General features: G+C 43.3%; 1 protein-coding gene across 3 annotated transcripts in view; it reads left to right on the forward strand.

Moving 5' to 3' along the window:
* The first annotated feature begins 511 nt into the window (after positions 1-511).
* AKAP12 (A-kinase anchoring protein 12) overlaps positions 512-19,223 on the forward strand; it is a 31,164-nt gene continuing 12,452 nt past the window's right edge. The window contains exons 1-2 of one of the 3 annotated variants that reach the window (XM_074580407.1): positions 512-971; positions 10,394-10,580. In XM_074580407.1, the coding sequence (XP_074436508.1) occupies positions 855-971; positions 10,394-10,580 (304 nt within the window). In that variant the 5' untranslated portion in view covers positions 512-854. Of the gene's footprint in view, positions 972-1,094; positions 1,347-10,393; positions 10,581-12,855; positions 13,029-19,223 lie in introns of those variants that run through there. The other 2 variants (XM_074580409.1, XM_074580408.1) reach the window with 2 other exon arrangements.

Here is a 19,223-nt window from a genome sequence, read left to right on the forward strand (position 1 = left end):
CTTTGTGTGCTCCAGGCGAGGAGGGAAACTACCACGTTCTTTGCTTTCCTTGCTTATGCCATGTAACCTGGCATGAATTAATGGAAGGGAACCTGTCCTGCATGACAAAGGAGAAGAAAGGCTTTGGGTTTTTTCCTCCAAAGTTGCCCAAGACATAGGACCCTACTCTTCTGAAACAGCTGAAATCTGGACGTCCCTCTCGCAGACAGGCCCAGCGTGGCCGAGGTCTGCAAGCCCACAGCACTGAAAGCTTGGGGCCCCGGCAGCGAGCCCCCGGGGCCGGGAGCCGGCTGAAGCCCCGCGGGGGGTGCAGGGCAGCGCGGCCGGGCGGGGGGGCACAGCCCCGGGACCGGAGCCCCCCCGGGGGTGCTGGCGGGCGGCGGCTCGTCCCGGCCCCGGTGAGGGCGGGGAAGGGGCAGAAGCGCTGAGTCAGCTCGGCGGAGCCGCCGCGGAGGGACGGGGACCGGGCGGAGCCCCCAGCCCGGCGGTGCCCGGGAGGGGAGCGGCCCCCGGCCGGCGGGGCGGCGGCGGCGGAGCGGCGGGCAGGGCGCTGCCCCCCTTGGCCGCTCCTTATCAGCCCGGTTTGATGCTGCAAGGCGTGTCCGGGGCTCTGCTCATGTGATGGAGCAAGAGACAGACGGGCGGGGGGACCAGGGGAGGAGGTGATTTTCCTCGCTGGCGCTCTCTCTCTCTCTTTTTTTTCCTTTTCCTTTTTTTCTTTTTTTTTTTTTTTTTTCCTCCCCTCTCCCCTCCTCTCGCTCCCTAAAGGAGTTTGCGGACAGCCGGGCTCCTTCATTCCCGGCTGCGCCGCCGCCGCCGCCCTCCCCTCCGCCAGCCCCCGCCCGGGCAGCGCCATGGGCGCCGGCAGCTCCACCGAGCCGCCCGCCCCGCAGGACGGGGACGGCACCGCCGCTGAGCCCCCCCGCACCCCCCCGGAGACGCTACCGGCAGAAGAAGCCGAGACCGCCAAGGTAAAGCGGGGAGAGGAGGAGGAGGGGGGGGAACACGCGGGGAGCACCCACGCCCCGGGGAAACTTTGGCGGGCACCTGCCGCCAACCGTGGGCAACCTCCGGGGCGGGCGGGCAACGGGGACTGCGACACGGCCAGCGCCGCAGTCATAAAACTCGCGGCGGGGCGGGGGGCGCGGGCTGTTGTCCGCGACCGCCGCCGCCGCTTTTGTGCGTGGCCGTGGGGAGCTGGGGGGGGAGAAGGACCGCACCCACCCGCGGCGGGGTCTGCGCCAAGGAACCTCCTGACTGCGGTCCTGCGGTACCCGGGGCTCCCGCCGCTCTCCTCCGCAGCCTTCCCCCGCCTCCGCCATGCTCTTCCCCACCCGGGGATGCAGGTGGGAGGCGCGGCCGGCGGTTTTGCGGGTGGGGAAATGGGGTGGGGGGCGGTGGCCGCGGCGTGGGCTGGTAGCCATGGCTTTCGTGCTCCCTTGGTGTCGTACCGCATTGGGGGGGGGGGGGAAGGGGGAGTGACTGGCCAACTCTCAGCCAGTAGGGAGTAGAGGAGCTGTAGGTATGTGTTATTTTTAATAAAGACGTTGAAGAATTGAAAGAAATTCTTTTAAAACGTGTCTGGTGTTTAAAAATAGATTATGAATGAAGCCATTTATCCCTCTGGAATAGGCGCGTTTAGGGGATTCTGGGACTGAAAGGGAGGTTATGTGCATCTGCGTGTTGACATAGCGTCGCTTTGGGGTTAGGCGTTAGTTTGTTGGGAGAGAAATAATACCACGTTATACCGAGATCCCCTTCTTCAGGCTCTTCAGAGACTGGGTCCTCGGAGCAGGGCCACTCAGAAGTTTCTGTAGCTGGTGCGTGGGTGTGTTGGAGCTTGAGAACTGGTTATGACTTTGTTTCTTTGACCTTGTGGTTCAGATTTAACTTTCAAGTTGAATTTCCCATAGTTCCCGGCTGCCACTAGACCTCCTTGAGCATGTTTTGACGGATTTGAAAACCGCATTGAGAATGAGCTTTAAATTAAATGAGATTTATTTTATTTTCTTTTTAACCAAATAAGCGTTAGAAATTGGTGTTGGTTAACAAAATATTTAGCAGTTGTGTTGGGCAATTTTAGACTTCAGATGCTGAAATTTAGACAGGAGTGAGTTTATAGAGGGCAAGCATTTGGCTACTGTGATTGTTTAGAAATCAAGATAATGTGACTTAGAGGAAGGGACATAACATTCATAGCCGTATTTATCCAGTTATGGGAACTAAGACCCAAAAAAAAGAGAATACCATTGATGCTGTTCTCAAATACAGATTATTATTGTTACTAATACTGTGATTTATGTCTTCCACTCTTTAGGAAAATGTTTTCAAAGAGGTTTTATCTTGTTATTTAAGTAGAACTGTTTAAAGATGGGGAAGTTCTTTTAGCATTTCACTGCTGTAAGAAGATGTATTACTACTGTTCTTCTAAAACAGCTATTTTTGCCTCTATTGTATTGAATAAAAAGAAAAGTTTTAATGAAGTTTAGTCATACTTTTTTTTGTTTCTCATTTAGTCTGCTCTTACTAGAGCAAGGTAGTTTTGTGCAGATTTGTGACACAATTTTTCATCATTACTCCTTTCAGCCCTTTGAATTTGAAAATTACCAGATCCTGCAATGCCCCTGGAGAAATCTGTCAAAGAGCTAATTTGTTTGCAGAAGATACAATGGGGACGTTTTGAAGGATGGTCTTCTTTCTTGTGCTTTCCAAATTAAAACGCTTATCACGAGCCCCTCTTTTAGAAGAAAAACTTTGAAAACTGACTTTAATGGAATACAACTTGAGTGAGCCTTGGCAAGTCAATCAAAAGTAAATTGTCTGGGCAACTAGTCTAATGTAGGTTATGAAATCTCACAGCAGTTGTGCTTTTTTGTCAGTTGAAATACTTTGAAATACTTAATCAAGTTTCTTTCATGACATAGTTGTATCATATTTTTGTGCAAGATGAAAACCTCTTTGCCTTTTCTTCTAGAAAGGGCCAGATTTATCGTCTTTAAGTTGTTTTGTTATTCACACGTGACTCTTTGGCCAGATACCAGCTTTTGAGGTGTCCTAGTTGCAGGAAGGGGGAGTGTACGGTTGGTTCCGTGTTTTTCACTTGGGCAGCCCAGGAGGTGTGAGAGACCCTGTAAAACACTTGGTCTACAGCGTGAGGGATATTTAGGAGCCTTTGGGTGTTGGTTAACCTTGGGCTTAAGGGGTTGGGACCTCAGCTGTTCACCCCGTCCTTTCACACAGTTGAATTACGCGTAAAGCAGCTCCAGAGTTTCCAGCCCAGCATGTTACTGGGTCTTGAAACTGGTGATTACTTTTTTTTTTACTGTAGCAGACCAGGTTTAAACTGGCAGTGGAGGACTGCTCCTTATCTTGCATAGGCACCCCGCTGCAGGAAGCTCCCTCCGCAGGGGAGCATGACAGATCCTGGAGGTACTAATCCATTCACATGCCTGAACTGAATTCATCAGATTTGTGAATCAACACCCAAATCCTGTTGAAAACAAGGGGCAGGGTGTGGTCCCACAGGAGGCTGATCTGGTGGAGTTATCTCCTTGCTGTTTGAGCAGCAATACTCTTTTTTCCCCCTCCTTTTCTTCCTCCCCTGTCCCTCTTCCCTGTCTTACCCTGGATGATGCAGTCTCATTTTGCACCGTGTCTGGTCCTCACCCCTCCTTGCCTTTCTGTAAGCAGGTTAAACTCGGTAACCCTTCGGGAAACAACGGATGGGTCTTTTGCTGGGCCAGTTCCCTGATGTGGTAGTGAATTCATTTGTCTCCTGTGACACCCAGCTGAGACCCAGAGCCCAGGACAAGACAAGCATCTGCAGCAGGGCAGGAGGGGAAATGAAAAAAACTTTTCATGACAATGAGCTAGTAGACCCTGTCTGCTTGTGAAACCTCCCTGTCAGACTGCCCTGAGCAGCACAGAAAACTGAAGCGTGGCCTGAGAAAGATTTAACAGATTTCAAAAATAATAGTGCTAGAAGTAGGAACGAGATTGTTAGTCTCAAAGAGGAGAGCAGGCAAACCTCAGGTGTCCCAGACTGACAGATGCTTTGAGGTGTCTGGTGGGATGGGCGCTGTGCTTCTGCTTCCTCCCCAGGGCACCTGCAGCTTCCCCTCTGCTGCTTCTGGCGCTGGGTGAGCTCCTTCCAGGAGCTACCCCTCTAGAAAGCTCTTCAGCTTCTTTGGCAAGGTCATTCTCTGCTGATTTAGCAAAGTGTGTTGGCTCTGGGACTCAGACAGAAGAAGAGGCAGATATGTGGGAGCAGGCAGGGCCTTGTGACCAGGATTGGGCAGGGAGCTGGGTGACTCCTCTGGTGGTGGCAGCACATGGCTGGGTTGGTTTGGGCATCTCCATCTTGTGAGCTCCCTCTCTGTTTGTGGCGGTGACGTGCCTCTCGCCCGACTTCCCATTTGGATGCTGAGCATGGGAGGGAGACTGGGAAGAGATGCCAGTGCGCTACCCTCCGAGGTCCCATGGGACATAAAGCAGCTATGAGCCACGTGGGCGATGCAAGGAGAGCTGCGTCATCCTACCAGCATCTCGGCTAAAGCAATTGCGAACAACCCCCTGTTTTCATTTTATTTAGATGCTCGAGGTACCAGTTTTAAATACAGGTTTCTCTTTGCGGCCCTGCTGAGGGAGCAGAGCTGGGTTGGAGCAGCTACCTGAAATGGTGTAGGGAATAACTTTTAAAGCGAGAATCTGGGAAAAATACTGGCATGCTAATAAGCTATTCTTGCAGCAAAATCTAGGTTTGGCAGAGATAATCTTTTGCAGCAATTGATGGCGTTAAAATGTCATGTGGTGAGTTCCTGGCTTGCTCGTATACAAGGGCCCCTGCTCCAGAGCAGCAAATCATTCAAATGGTGTTTTCGGGATAGTTCCCATTTCTGAGTAGTAACTTGATTACGCTACCTGCGTTGTAATGAGAGCAAGTGTCTGCTAGACAGTAAATATTTGGAACTGTCTCTTCTAAAGAGGTTACCAGCTGAGATGTCAGAGTGTCTTATTGTCTGAGCGCCTGACAAATAACAGCTGGGACAGACTTACATCTGCTGTTTAAACAACTGCGTTCTGGTGAGGGAGCTGAGTCAGCCTGAAAATACGACATTAGCGATGGTACAACTAAGCTTAATCGAGTACCAGAGGAAAGTCCCTAGGCTGTGTCTCTAAAAGCCCCGGTTTGAGGCATGTGGTCTGAATGAGGAGGCTGCAGGGTTCTCCTGGTTCAACAGGGTCTGATTCTCTTTAAGTACTTCTCTTCCGACTGGGAAGGAAGGAAGAGCCTGATGTAGTTTGGTGGTAAGGCTTGGAGGTCTGCCGGTGCCTGTGGGGTGGCTGGGGAGAAAGCGTAAAAACGCTTGATTGAAAAAATGCACAGTGGAAATTGGTGTCATGGATCCACCGAAAGAAAGCGTGAAATAACCCCCTCATCATACAGGAGATAAGAGGGAGGTGGCAGAGGGAGTGTCCTGGCGCTTTGAAAGCTGAGGCAATTAGCCTATGTTTGATGTGATAGAGGTCAAAGAGATGCAAAGAGGAGTGTCGGGTCTTTGAAAGTCCTTCTGGTTGGAAATGCAAGCCCTGGTTGTAGTTACTCAAAGAAGAGTGACTTGCTTTGTGCTCCGTCCTTGTTCTAACTGATCCCTAGCGTCTGGATGCCTTGTACCTATGGGGGTGCTCAGGTTTGGTGGTGTCCCAGGACTGCTGTGCAGGGAGCTGATGGATGCGAGACCTGGGAAGGAGCTCAGGTCAGATCAGGCTTAAGGTGTGGACCAGAATGACAGGTTGGGAGTAATGCTTCCTTCGCAGGTTGCAAAAAGAGATCATGGAGATGATTTGGGAGTAAAACCTGCCAGATTTGTCTTAGCTATATGGATTTTGAGGGCAGCCATCCATAAGGAGATGCCACAATGAAGTCAGGCTGAGTTAGAACAGAAGAGGATGGATCCAAGGAAATGAAAGGTAAGGAGAAGGCTCTTGACTTTGTCTGCAGGAGATGTTACCCACAAATAAGGTACTGAAATTAAATATGCTGTTATGTTCCGTACAGAGTAAGGGCCTTATGTTTTTTCCACCTGGAATTTGCAATGTCCCACGAACTTCTAATGCCTTAGCTAATGCAAAACAAGACAAACTGCTGTGAACAAAGAGTTGGAATGACCTAAATTATATTTTTTTTCCAAATGTTGGTGTTTGAAGATCTTTTTAATGAAGCAGCATGTGTTAAGAGCAGACCCCCTGAGCGGACCAACAGTGCTGCAAGCTTTCCCAAGGTTTCAAAATCAAACTTCAGGAAAAATATTAGAGACTATTATGTTAGTTTGCTCAGTTGTCCAGACAGCTGGATCTGGCTATTTTAGTAATCTAAAGTAGAATCAGTGTCGCAGGATTAACAGAATGAGGCAAAATTAACTCTAGTGTGTTTGGCCCTGGTGTGAGGAATCCCTGGAATGATTCGGGCCTGGTACAAGGAATGTTGGGAATGGTGGTGATTGCTGGTGGGGGAAGAAGCTGGGTGATGGTAGCCCCTCCAGAATAGCACGTGAATGAAGCGTGCGCTAACATATAGTGAGAGATCAGGGACCTTCTGTTCATCCGTATCTCATGTAATTCTCTGTGTTAAGTTTACTTTATACATTTTTAATTTTGTATGCATTTAGTCCAGCAGTTGGACCTAGCGCTGTAATGCAAAATAGAGCAGAAGCTACTGTTGGTTGGAGTGATGTGGGCAACAAGCCCTGTGCATTTTAGTCTCATTAGATGTGTGACCGCCTTTTGCTTCTGCCTTTCTGGTGGATATGAGGGAAATCTTTAAAAAAATATGTGCATCTTTAAAAAAATATGTGCATGATGTGTAGTAGAGGCATGGCAGGAGCCAAAGTCTTGCTTCACTGGTGGCCCTTTGTTTTCGGAATGAAGATGCTGAAGGATCAGTGAACTGGATAACCCGTTCTCTTCAGTTTTTCCTGCATTTATGAGACAACAAATTTATAAATTAATTAAAAATCGAAGGACAGTGATGAATGTGTGCCGCAGAAACCTGAAAAATGTTGATAAACATGCCAACTCTAATGCCTCATTACCTGTAGATAAATATACAGAGCTGAATAAAGACATTCCTAATATTGTTAATTTTGTCTTTAAGGTTTTCACCTGTCTCTCTAAACTTTGACTTTATATTTGTCTAAGCTTTGCAACTATTCTCAATGGAATTGAGAACACAGTTCACTAAATTAGACGTAATTGGACTAAACTGCAATTTAGATCCCTTCAGAGAAATGAAGCAGTTAATGTGAGTGAAAATTGAAATTAGTTTCTTTTGAGGACTAATGCAAAGGGACAGACTGCACTGACCCTCATAAAAAGCCTGAGCAACTTTTCTAAGAACACAAAACTTTTTTTACTACTGATGCTGTTGCATCTCCCTTCACATTAGGAGCCCCCCAAAGATGCATATTTTCTTCTCCTTTGTGTGCATTTTGATTTGCAAAAAATACTATTGTTTTATTAGTTTTGATTATTCAGTTATTTAAAGTAGAACACTTGATTTGAAAATCTAAATGTGTCTTCCTGTGGTCAAGAATCACGTCAAACTCTTTCCCAAGAGGCTGAGGTAAAGAGGTGCCTATTCCCTGTCAGGGTAGGGTTATGCTGCAGGTCTGGTCAAATTTGAAAATACTGAGGTTTTTCATGTATTTCCATTTTTACTCAGTTGTGACTGATATGTCCTGCTTTCAAAACTGCATTTATTTACAGAGTGAACAGGGATTATAATTACACCAGCTCATAGTAAAACTGTTTATAGTTTTACATGTAGTAATGTTTTTACATGTCATTCTGTTCTCCATACTGGAAGGTGTCATAGCGTTTCACAGATCCAAAGGGTTATCTGCTAGATCCAGTGACTTCTGAATTTTGGTCACAAATCTTTGGGGTGATGTTTAGTCACTGCTTTCCTGAATGCATCACGACTGTAGGATAAATTCGGAGCTGGGGGAATATTAAGTGTTACCGTAGTTAATATTTTATCATAACGCTCCGGGCTCAGTTTAAAAAGGAGACAAGTTGTACTGCATTGGGGTACCTAATCCCTTTGTACCCTGGTTCCTTGCAGAGTCCGCAGGTCCATATTGCCACTTAGGCAAATGGTGGACTTCATGTGTCTATACGTGTATGTCTATACATCTGACTCTAGCTTTAAAATGGTTTGCTGACTGAGGGGGAGTTGTAAAGAAAGGCACAGAAATTTTTTAATCAAGTGAGGAGTGCTAAGTTATTCAATGCTGTTGCCTTTCCTGTGACTCCGAAGAATTGTTGGTGCTAATTCTAAGGGTGTCATCTTGAAATAGTCATCCATGGATTTATCTTCAGATAGCCAAGTGCTCTTAAGAGTCAGTAAATTTAAGGTGGTAGTTGTGTTTGCAGGTCTAGCAGTCTTCTTACAAGAATGAATGAGTAAAATTTATTATTTAAAAAAAAATAATAATTGTCCTTTAATAAACTTTGTATCCAAGAGTCTCAGAGCCCTTTAAGAATTAGGTTGTTATTTCCTGCGTCCATTTGTCTTTATTCTTTAATTGGTTATTACCATTCAGTTAACGCTGTGTGCAACTGCAGAAGAGCTTCCCAGAGCTTACGCGCCTTTGTTCGGTGGTGTGGCGTTTTTATTCCTCCTGAGTTCCTGTGTTTTAGATTTATGAGAAGGATGATGTGAGAAGCAGGAATGTAATCTGAGTGTTGAGCCATTCCGTATTTCTTCTATTTAATATCTGGTCTCAGCATGTGAAAACTCTGAAGCCAAATTATTCCATCTGTGGTATTGGCAGTAGAGCAGAATGGGGTCCTTTTTCGTGAGGTGGATTATGTGGCTGTGAAAGGCAGCTTTGAGGAGCGCAGCAACGCCAGGTGGAAACAATTTGGCTTAATTAAGGGCTTCTGAACTGAAAATTGGGAACCTGAATGCACACTGCGTTGCCTGTGAAAGCTGGGGTACGGCGCTTCCCTCGGATCCCGCCCGGTGTGTGAAAAGGGGGGTGAATGATAAGAGGAAAGCCATTTGCCTGGCACTTTGTATGTTGATTTGAAATTCCGTTGCAGCAGGCTAATTGCTAATAAAAATAAACACATGGATCTCCCCATTCAAAAGCTTGTTTTAGTAGGTTTTGGAAGAGAATTGTCAGGAATGTGGCATCTTTCTGATCCCAGTTTGGTGCTTTAAGCATTTGGATGTTACATTACACTGAAAGATGGGATGTATCCGTGGTTCCTTCACTTAATTAACAGGGCTTCAATGGCAGTATTTTGGGAGTACAGCTGAGTAATAAGACAATGATATGTAATTAAGGTTTGCTGTTCTACCAGAGGAACTGCAAACCTACGCTTCAGGAATAGAGATTTAAGACATGGTTAATTAGTTGAAATGGTTTCTCTTGGAAGGTAATACAATTGGTTGGAAAGCTAGTTAATTAAACAAATAATTAAAGGGTATGGAAGTAGTTTTTAATGACCACGACACATTTCATACTTGCAGAAGCATGCTTCTTAAATAAAAAATATCTCCTTTGTTTTATGGCAAGCCTATGCAAATTCTGAATCTAATTAAAATGTATCAAATGTGGAAGCTGAAAAAGATTTTTTTTTTTACACATATTAGGAAATCTAGAAAAAATACTTCAAATATTATAGTGCAGAGTCCCAAAGAATTGCAAAGCTTTTGCTCTCCCTGTAAGAATAATCTCTCCCTAATAACTGAAACACAAAAATTCCAGGTTTAATCCCAGTTTCACAGAATTTCCTCATGGGATTTATATATATATATAATTCTGCTTCCTGTCCTGAACAGTTCAGTTTCTTTATAGATGTATAGTTTATGATGGTAAGATAAGCACATCAGCAGAGGAGCGATACCAAAGGCTGTAATGTAGACAGGATTTATCCATATATCAGAGCAATAGTGCCAGATGTTTTGAAGAATGAAAAATATCTTTCCATCAGCTAGATTCACATTATCCTGAAGTTTTCCTTCATGCTAGAAGGAATGCTAGAAACCAATTTCTACAAAAGGTTATAGGCCGCTGTCTGTAAGCCTTGTTTCTTTTGTTTCTTCCACGTATTTCATGTGGATGAACAGTAAAATAAATAGTCCCAGGTTATGTCTTGTTTTTTCACTCACAAAGTACTTTGATTTACTAAAGTTAACAATTTTGGAATGGTGTAATACAACAAAGAAGTATTTATTTCCCCAAATGCTTGCATGTATAGATGCAAAATGAGAATGAAAGGACAATATTCTGTGGGGAAAAAACCCTGACCTAATACTGAAGTTATTTTTGTTTTTCCTCCCCTCCTTCCTTTCTCCTTCCCTACTATCTTTCATCCAATGCAGGTTTTAGATGCAAGTTTACCAGTCCCTGATATTAATGAAGACAATTTGGAGTGTGATGCCCCACCGCAGGAGCCGCAGCAGCCAGGAGCTGTTACGGCACCTCAGGAGCTGGACGGGCAGCAGCCAGAGGTGGCTTCACCCCCCCAAGAATCACCCGGAGAGCAAGCAGAGGCTGCTGGAACAAATGGTAAGTAAAAACCTGTGTTCAGTGGACAGGTCATAGAGGCCCGGATGCTAAATGGAGTGAGGAGTTGAAATGGGGTTCAACTAGCCGTCTCCTAGTGAAGAGGTAGTTACTCAAATGAGTTACTCTTGGTTGCTCAAGTGCTTTTTCTAGGGCGTTGTTCTGTTGGGATGAGTTTTCTTCATGGCAGAGATAACAAATGGGTTGTGGATTGAAGCTGTTGGGGGGTGGGAGGAGGCAGGGAATGCTACCCACTCCCCCATAGGGATGGTCCTCTTCCCTCCGTGCACCCTGCGGTGCCTCCGCTTCCTGCTGCCAGTCTCAACCATTCTCCTCAAGGAACAGCTCAATTTCCACCTCTTGTGTTAGTTTCTGCTGCATAGGCCTGTCCCTCCCTTCGTTGGTCAGAAATCCTTTTATCCTTTTATGTTTATTCATAAATTTATCTTTAAAAATTTCACTCTAAAACGGATGGGAATGGAGAGATGATACTCTGTAAACAAAGTCAGGAAGGAGGAGAAAATACCTGATGATTTGAAGTAGTGTCAGATTTCATGTTGGCGTTCAGCTTCTGGATCAAGTAATAGAGAAAGCCTTTAAAAAGGCATGGATTTAATGTTAATAATTAAAGTAGTTTTTGTTGAATAATTGTGGGTTGTTGTTTCAGTTGTACAGAAATTGTGTTCCTAGGATGCGTGATGAAGAAGAGCTGAGAAGCTCCCTTTGAATGCAGATAGTTACATGTGACCAAATGCATGATGTGTTGTGGACATGGGTAGCGTTAGGCATTTGTATGTGAATAGATTGTCTGAAAAGTCTTTGCTTTCCTTTGATGTCATCTCATGTGGTTGCGTGATGTTGGTGATTGAATCAGATTTATTTTAGTGTTGTCAGTGGAACTAAGCCTAGATGGTAGCATAACTTATATGAAATGGAAACAATGCTATGGGTTTGCTCTCAAAGTAAAAAATGCCTTTATGGAGGCGATGCAACATGTATTTTCTGGTAACAGTAGCTGAAAATGACACCATCCATAGAGACAAATAAAACCTGCCTGGTCAATCATTGAAAAGATAGTTCTTCAAGTAAAGACTATATTCAGATATTCATAACTGTTTATATCCACCCCTCTGGACCTCACAGAGTCTGGTCCATGTGTCTTTAGGCAGATAAATAAAGGTGGAGAAGAGTTCTCTTTTAAATGCTCCATGCAGAGAAATCACTCCACATAGAGGAGTAAATCATTTTAGCTCTACACTTCATGTTCCCTACTCATTCTTTATTTCATCTGGTTTGCAAAATCTATAAAATCAGGAATAAGGTATCATGACACTGAGCACTGAGGCAACATAGGTAGTTGCTTTCAGTGATGTTTGATTGAAGGTTTTTTGAGTTGGTTGATTTGTTGTCATCATTATTTGAATCTTACATTTGGGAGACCATTTGAGAAACGATCCAGACACATCAAAGTAGTCACTACTGGATTAAATTAACCGGGAAGTGTGTTGGTGCTGGCAATCGGAGCCACGGACAAAGGCTGTGAATGGCTGTCCCAGGTATTTGTGTATCAGAACTTTGGAAGTATCCAACATAATCCATGGTAATACTGTTACTATAGTAGGAGGTCACCTGTATCAGATGTGTCAGATACTGATCCTTTACATTTTATCCCATTGCATCCCTTTTTACTAGCAGTAAGAGCTGCTGGAGTATAATATTACTATAGCACAAGTATCCAGAGTAGTAACTTTCTGAAACCTCCGACAGCAGAATTTGAGACAATTTATAAAGTAATTAGGTTGTAGAGAATTCCAATCCAAAAACCCCAAACAAACAAAACAACAACAACAAAAAAACCCCAACCCCTAAGTGACTTTTAATAAGGAAAGGAGCAAATGTTTCAGTATGGAGAAACAAAAGTATTTCATATGTTTTATGTTTATGAGGGGTAAGCTACTTGGGGCTCTTGACTGGCATCTGTAGTTTGGTCTGGATGCTTTGTGGCAAACTGCATGAAGGCGGCGTTACAAAGTGGGAACTGGAGCGGTCTGTTTAGGAGCGGCTGTTTCTTGCTGCAGAGCCGGCGTCCCCTCTCGCCGGGGGCGGGGGGAGAAACGATAAATACTTGAAGTGAAAGTCCCAAGACGAATGCTTTGAGGCATAACGATTTCAACCGCCAGCAGTGCAGCCATGGGAGGAGCAGAGCTGAGCCGCCGGCGCTGCCCGCACCCCGCCGGGCGGGACCGGGAGCGGGGCGGGACCGGTCCGGGAGCCGCCCCCGGGGCGGGAGCGCGGGAGCGCGGCGGTGGGAAGGCGGGAGCGGGGCGACTGGCTTTCTGCTGGCTGTCCCCTGGCTGTCCCCTCGGGCATCCCCCGCCGCGCAGACCGTGAGAAGGAAGTTTCTGATGATCAGTGTAACGTGAGAGATGCTGGGGACCGTCACCATGGCGGGTAAGGCCGGGCAGTGCCGCACTGCCGACGTGCGGGCGCGCTCATTTGTGTTCATTTTTCTCTCTGTTGATTAGTGCCTGGGGTGCGTGTGCGTGCGTGTGTGTGTGTGACATCTGGGGACTTTTCTGCTGCAGCAGTTCTGTGACTCGCTGTGGTCTGCATGCCGGAGCGCTCCTCGGGCGACTCGGTGATCTGAAAGGTCCCTTCCAACCTAGACAATTCGATAATTCTGTGGAAATATTGTTTTATTTACTCCAGGTTTCCTGGCGGTGCCTTCGGGGTTAAAAGGTCCGGCTTGAATATTTTTAAGGTTGCCGAAACTTTAAAATTTCTTGCCACCTCAGTCGGACAGCTGATGCAGTACTTGGAATACAAGGTTTTTATAAGTGTGAAGCTGCTAACTAGGTTTGTTTTCTTCAGCAGTGGCGGAATGTGACATAGCGTCTGAAATTGAGGAACAGAAGGAAAAGATAGTGACCGTGTTGATGATGCTATTTTATATTAATCAAGCAATAATGCGGTAAATTTCTTAAGAGCTAAATTTGGTGAAATTGAAGGAAGTGTAGAAGTTAGCATCGATTATAAGTTTTTAAAATATTTGCATGAGAGAAACGAAGCTGTTACTCTATAGCTGTTTTAATTTTAATGAAGCAAAATCCAGAGGAGATGAACACACACCCTGGCAGGGGTGTGTATGCATGCATGTGCTGTGGGATCCCAGCCTGTGATACCAAAAACCCGATGTTGTGTGTATTGAACTCTGTACATCTTATTTAAGAAAGCAGTGCATGAGCCGCTGAAGTGTGAGAGCTCACACCATAAACTAGTGGGGCTTTCTGAAAAGGTAACAGTATTTGGATGAGCAAAGAATTAAAGGGAAAAAACAGTATCTTGCACTGCTAGTTTTGCACAAACTTACGTCTTTCTCTGCGAAACAAAGTGGCGTTATGAAATTTAAATAAATAAACCCCACTTTTTTCCTAAAGATAACTAATTTGCATCAGAATTTCTTTCAGATTGATGATGTATGTCTTTAGCAATCTAGGAAATCTTTTTTTATTTCGTTGTATTAATAATTATTTACTTGCTTAGATCTTATTTGCTAGAGCTAGTGAATGAATTCAACAAATAGTGGGGGTTTATTCACGCAAAATACTTTAGCGTTACAATAGGTATTGACAACAAAGCCTGTAGAAGTCTGTCTGCGTTTGGAGCAGACCCTGGGGAGGACTGTACGTGATTTGAATCAGTTAGTAGGGGAGGAGATATCCTACCGCTGTTTACAATAGGGTTTTCATTAAACTCGATGTTTAATGAGCTTATCACATGCTGAGTCTTTTTCCTCAAGGGTTCTCTATTTTTTTATTTCCTTTTATTGTTAGTAATTAAAGGTTAAACTGTTTTTCAAAAGCAATCTCTTTATAGGGTTGCACAGTTTGATCGTTTGAGGTTTTCCTTATTTAATAATTCTTATGGAAACCTGGATTTTCACTGCAGCACCACCGGTTCTGTAGTACATTTTGCAATAACTGCATCTAGCTGGTAGTACAGGTCACCATTTCTTTGAAGGGACTTCTCCTTATGCAGGAGTATCTTAAGCTATCCTGGGTCTAATTCGTGCAGATGCAGCTACATCTCCGTTGTGGCGAGTTTGTCTGGGATGCTTATGTTACTCTTTATGTAGTCGTTTTGATAAAGAAAATTTTCAATCTGTTTGTCATTGTGCATTTTCATTAATCATTTGGTGTTCTCAAAATGTCCCAATACTTACTGACCTATATTGCTTATCCTGTCCTTGTTCCTAGCGAAACAGATTTTGTTTTTGATCCCCCCCCCCCGCCAAATACCCAAGTGCTAGTGTGGCATCTGTCTTATGCTTGGTGAATACATTTTGTTTTAAAAAGCGGAACCAAATCACTGAACGTGAGACATGGACAGCTTGGGTAACCATGAAATTTCATAAATATTTGTGGCATACCGGTTTGGTTCCCAAGCAGAACAGCTGGACTGGTTTGAGAGCAGTTTATTATTATGAGTTCATTTAATGAAGACTCTTTAACTATAGTAACTGTATATCCAAGCCATGACTAATGACTCTTCTGGTTTAAAAACAAACAAAACAACTTTAGAAGAACTTTACTATTTTTTGATTTTTAGTGCTGTTTCTTGAAACATTGAAATGAAAGAAGAAATATCTCAAAATGTTGAATGAATGAAGCGCATAACTTCCCTTGCTGGAATTTGAGAAGTTAGTCTCTAGGTTGGGGCAGACAAGTCCAGCTAAAGCAAAAACTTCTAAAAATAAAAGGTTTGTGAGGAATGTTATAGCATCACAGCGGAAATGATTGTGCTTTCTTTTAAGTTACTTTCATAGGAGGTTATGTATGATGTCCTTTTCTGGGGAACGTTGCTTAAGGAATTCTGAGCCATGAAAAATTGCAGCTATTTTGCAATGTTTTCCTCTTTTTTTTTTTTTTTCTATTTTTAAAAATGGACACAAAAGTATGTGAAATTTTTAAACTTAACTCTTCAGTTGCCACTTGTACTAGAGAACTTAATGGTATTTGTTTTTAACGCTTTGAAAAAAGAACACGATTTGAAAACCTATGAATTGCGTGTATGCATTGTGAAATTTAGTATGCACTAATGTCTGTAAATCCTTCCTCATTAATTATTCTGAAAGAAACCCCTCCCTGCAATTAACACGACAAATCAGTCCTTGGAAATAATTGAGTGAATAGAAGGGGGAAGGAAGTAGTGTTTTCAATGAAAGAAGTATTTGGTACATTGAAGTGGAAACAAATATTGTGAATGGGAGGGAAACGAAGGAAGAATTTGCAAAATATATTGTCAAGAAGCAGCAGTGCCACAGACTTGAAATCTTGTAGTTAAAAAAAAATAAAAAAAAATTTAGAAGTGTAACACCTGGACGTATTTCGGCTTAATTTTGTTACTGCAAAGTGAGTGGGGTGTTTGTTTGATTTATTAAAACCAACCTTCTGAAATTTAAGGTAAAAAGAGTCAGGATTTGTGGTATAACGTCCAATTCTTACACTCCAGCAATTAAAAAAAAAAAAAAGGCAAAAAAAGGCTTTTAGGTTTTCACTGCAAAATAGTCAATTTCATTAATAATTCCAAATACATACTTCATTCTAGATAAATCTGTTCAGTGTAGTTTTTTTCATAGATGTTGTTATTTCAGACTGCGTTTTAGTTTTTAATTATCGCTTCTCCATTTTTATCAGTTTTTACCCTTTCTTGACTTTGCCATTAAACATTTCTGCTAATAATTAGAAGAATTGTGCAATTAAGGGAAAACTACATTTAACAAATAGAAGCTTGGTATACCCTGGACACTCAGTTCAAATTAATCTTTTTTTTTTAATCACCTTCTCCTGTTTCAGTGTCATGTGAGCTTTAGAGCAGTAGGTGGTTTTTTTAACAATTTGTATTTGTGGCAAATCTTGATACAACAGAGGCAACTGAAAAATACGCCTTCAGCCTTATGGCTTCGGTGTTAGTTTATGCTCATGCAAACCTACTGAGAGTATTGTGTATGTGACTGAAAGCACGATTTGGCCCCAAATACTTAAATATTGAATAAATGAAAACAGGCCAAAGTCCTCTGGAGCCTCTCGGTGGCCAGTAGAGTTTGCGAGGCGGGCGCTGGCTGTGTGTGACATCCATCTGAGAGATTGAGAATGTAGGGAATTCATGGAAAAAATCCAGCACCGTGCTGCAAATCCTTAGGGGGAAAAGTCAACCAGCTCCAGATGTTGACATGGTTGACTGCGAGCACATGAAGTGCTGTGGGTTTAACTCTTGCAGTCAGAGTGCTTTTTTTCTTTTTTCTTTTTTCTTTTTTTTTTTTTTTTTTTTTTAACCCTCTGGCAACTACCAGGGGAGAAACACATTTTCACTTCTGGAGACAGATGAGACGATGGGAGCAGTTAAGTTGCACTAGCAACAGTGTCTATCAGCCTACTAAAAGAGAAGTGTTATTTATTCATGTCATTTTTAATGGGATGGATCAGGAATTCAGTCATTCTGAAAATATTAATTTTCCAACTTCTGATAAAACAGAAATAAATTCTTACCATGGACTAAGCTAGCTATGAAATTGTGAACTCAAGCACTTCTGATTCCCTAAGATCATCAATCTCATAAGTTTGTTTCAGAATAAAACAGAACACTGGCAGTTGTTAAAACACAAGAAGCACCTTGATTCAATTAAATGTTTGAAAGCTTAACTGGTATGTAAGCAGTTAAAATAGCATTTCAGCTTTAGGTCTTAGCCACAGTGGATTTAAATAGCAAAGTGGATCAATTTTATGATATCACCTTTGATTTGTATCGCTGCCTCTGGATATATTTTTATTGTATTGTTTTCCTTGATTAGCCCATAGATGGTGAAACCCTTCTCAGAACAGACCTAAACAAATTGTATTGATAGCAGTGTTTTACTAGATTTTATTTTTTTTTCTGGGAGGTATTTTGATGAGGCTCTCCTGTGTTTTAAAGATGCTTTCAAATTGTATGAATTAATTCAGAAAGTGCTGGTTTTCTTGCCAAAACACCAGTGGTAGTGACACGCTACAGTACTCTGAACGACACTACCTTGTGTAAATAACTTCCAAAGCTTTCAAAGTGGAGTTACTCATGGTTTGCTTTGCATTCAAAAGTGTGCTAACAGTGTTTGGGCACCAAGAATGTCATTAATAAAAATGTCATTAAAGAATCCGACTGCTAAATATAAAGTTCAGCGTGTAAAGTTGACTTCTCGGGTCTTCTGTTTCTTTTGAGCCCCACTGGATATAAAAATGCTGGCAGCATGCAGGCAAATTTCTGAATGGCATCTCTCTCCTCAAATCATAGAATCTTCACGGTTTCAAAGGACCTTTGAGATCATCGAGTCCAACCATACACACATAAGGAACCCCCCCCTACAATCTCTGCCACTAGAGCATGCCCTGAAATGCCACATCTAGACATTTCTTAAATACCTCTAGGGATGGTGACTCAACCACCTCCCTGGGCAGGCTGTTCCAGTGCCTGACCACTCTTTCAGTAAAGTAGTTCTTCCTAATATCTAATCTAAACCTCCCCTGCCGCAACTTCAGACCCTTTCCTCTGGTCCTGTCATTGTTCACTTGGGAGAAGAGGCCAACACCCACCTCTCTACAACCTCCTTTCAGGTAGCTGTAGAGGGCAGTGAGGTCTCCCCTCAGCCTCCTCTTCTCCAAGCTAAACATGCCCAGCTCCCTCAGCCTCTCCTCATATGACCTGGTCTCCAGACCCCTCACCAGCCTGGTAGCTCTCCTCTGGACACGCTCCAGCACTTCAATGTCCCTCTTGTACAGAGGGGCCCAGAAATGCTGAGGAAGGGCATCAGAAATTCAGTTTAAAAGAGTCTTCCAGTGATTTAAATGGGAAAGAAGCAGACAAAGTAGAGACTGGGAGCGAGAGCTGCAGGTCACTTAACACAGAGCTTGGATGTCAGCTGTTACCTTGGGGATGAAATACCTTCTGGACAGGTTAAATGGTTTTTGTAGTGGAACTGAAGGGGTAGTGCCTGGACTTAGTCTACAAGAATACACACTGTGTGCTATGAGGGAGTGATGGAAATGTGACATGTGTTAGCATAGTTGCAGCTTTTCAGACTGGTATTAAAAGTACGCGTTCAGTTAGTCAATATTTTTGTTAATTTCTCCTTTTGCTATTTATTCAACAAAGTATTGCAAGGTAGCATGTTGCTGGACTCGCAAGGAAGACTGTCATCCTGATGTAACAGTTTTGAAAGCTTATCACTGTGCCTCAAAACTCTGTGTTCTCTACTTTTATGATAGCGTTTGCTATCTTAATACATACCCATAGCTGCAGATTTTGTAGTAGTTATTCAGCTCTTCTCACCTGCAAAGCATTTTACAGATAGCGAGTCTTTGTCTTAGGGTGTTACGAACACATCAATTTATAACTAGAATAAGTGAATATCCTTTGAATGCTTATCATGAATATGAAGACATGCCTTTTATACACTAGTCCTGCATCTTATCTTTCATTTTGGAAATAGAATACCTCACTCATTCATGTTCTGTGTATCATTCCCCTCTTACAGTAATCCTGTTCACTTGTAAATCCCTGAAACTCCTCTTAAACACTGAATTTGTATTCTAGGAATTAAAAAAAAAAAAAAAA

Source organism: Larus michahellis, chromosome 3 (assembly GCF_964199755.1).
Source record: "Larus michahellis chromosome 3, bLarMic1.1, whole genome shotgun sequence".
Lineage (NCBI taxonomy): Eukaryota > Metazoa > Chordata > Aves > Charadriiformes > Laridae > Larus > Larus michahellis.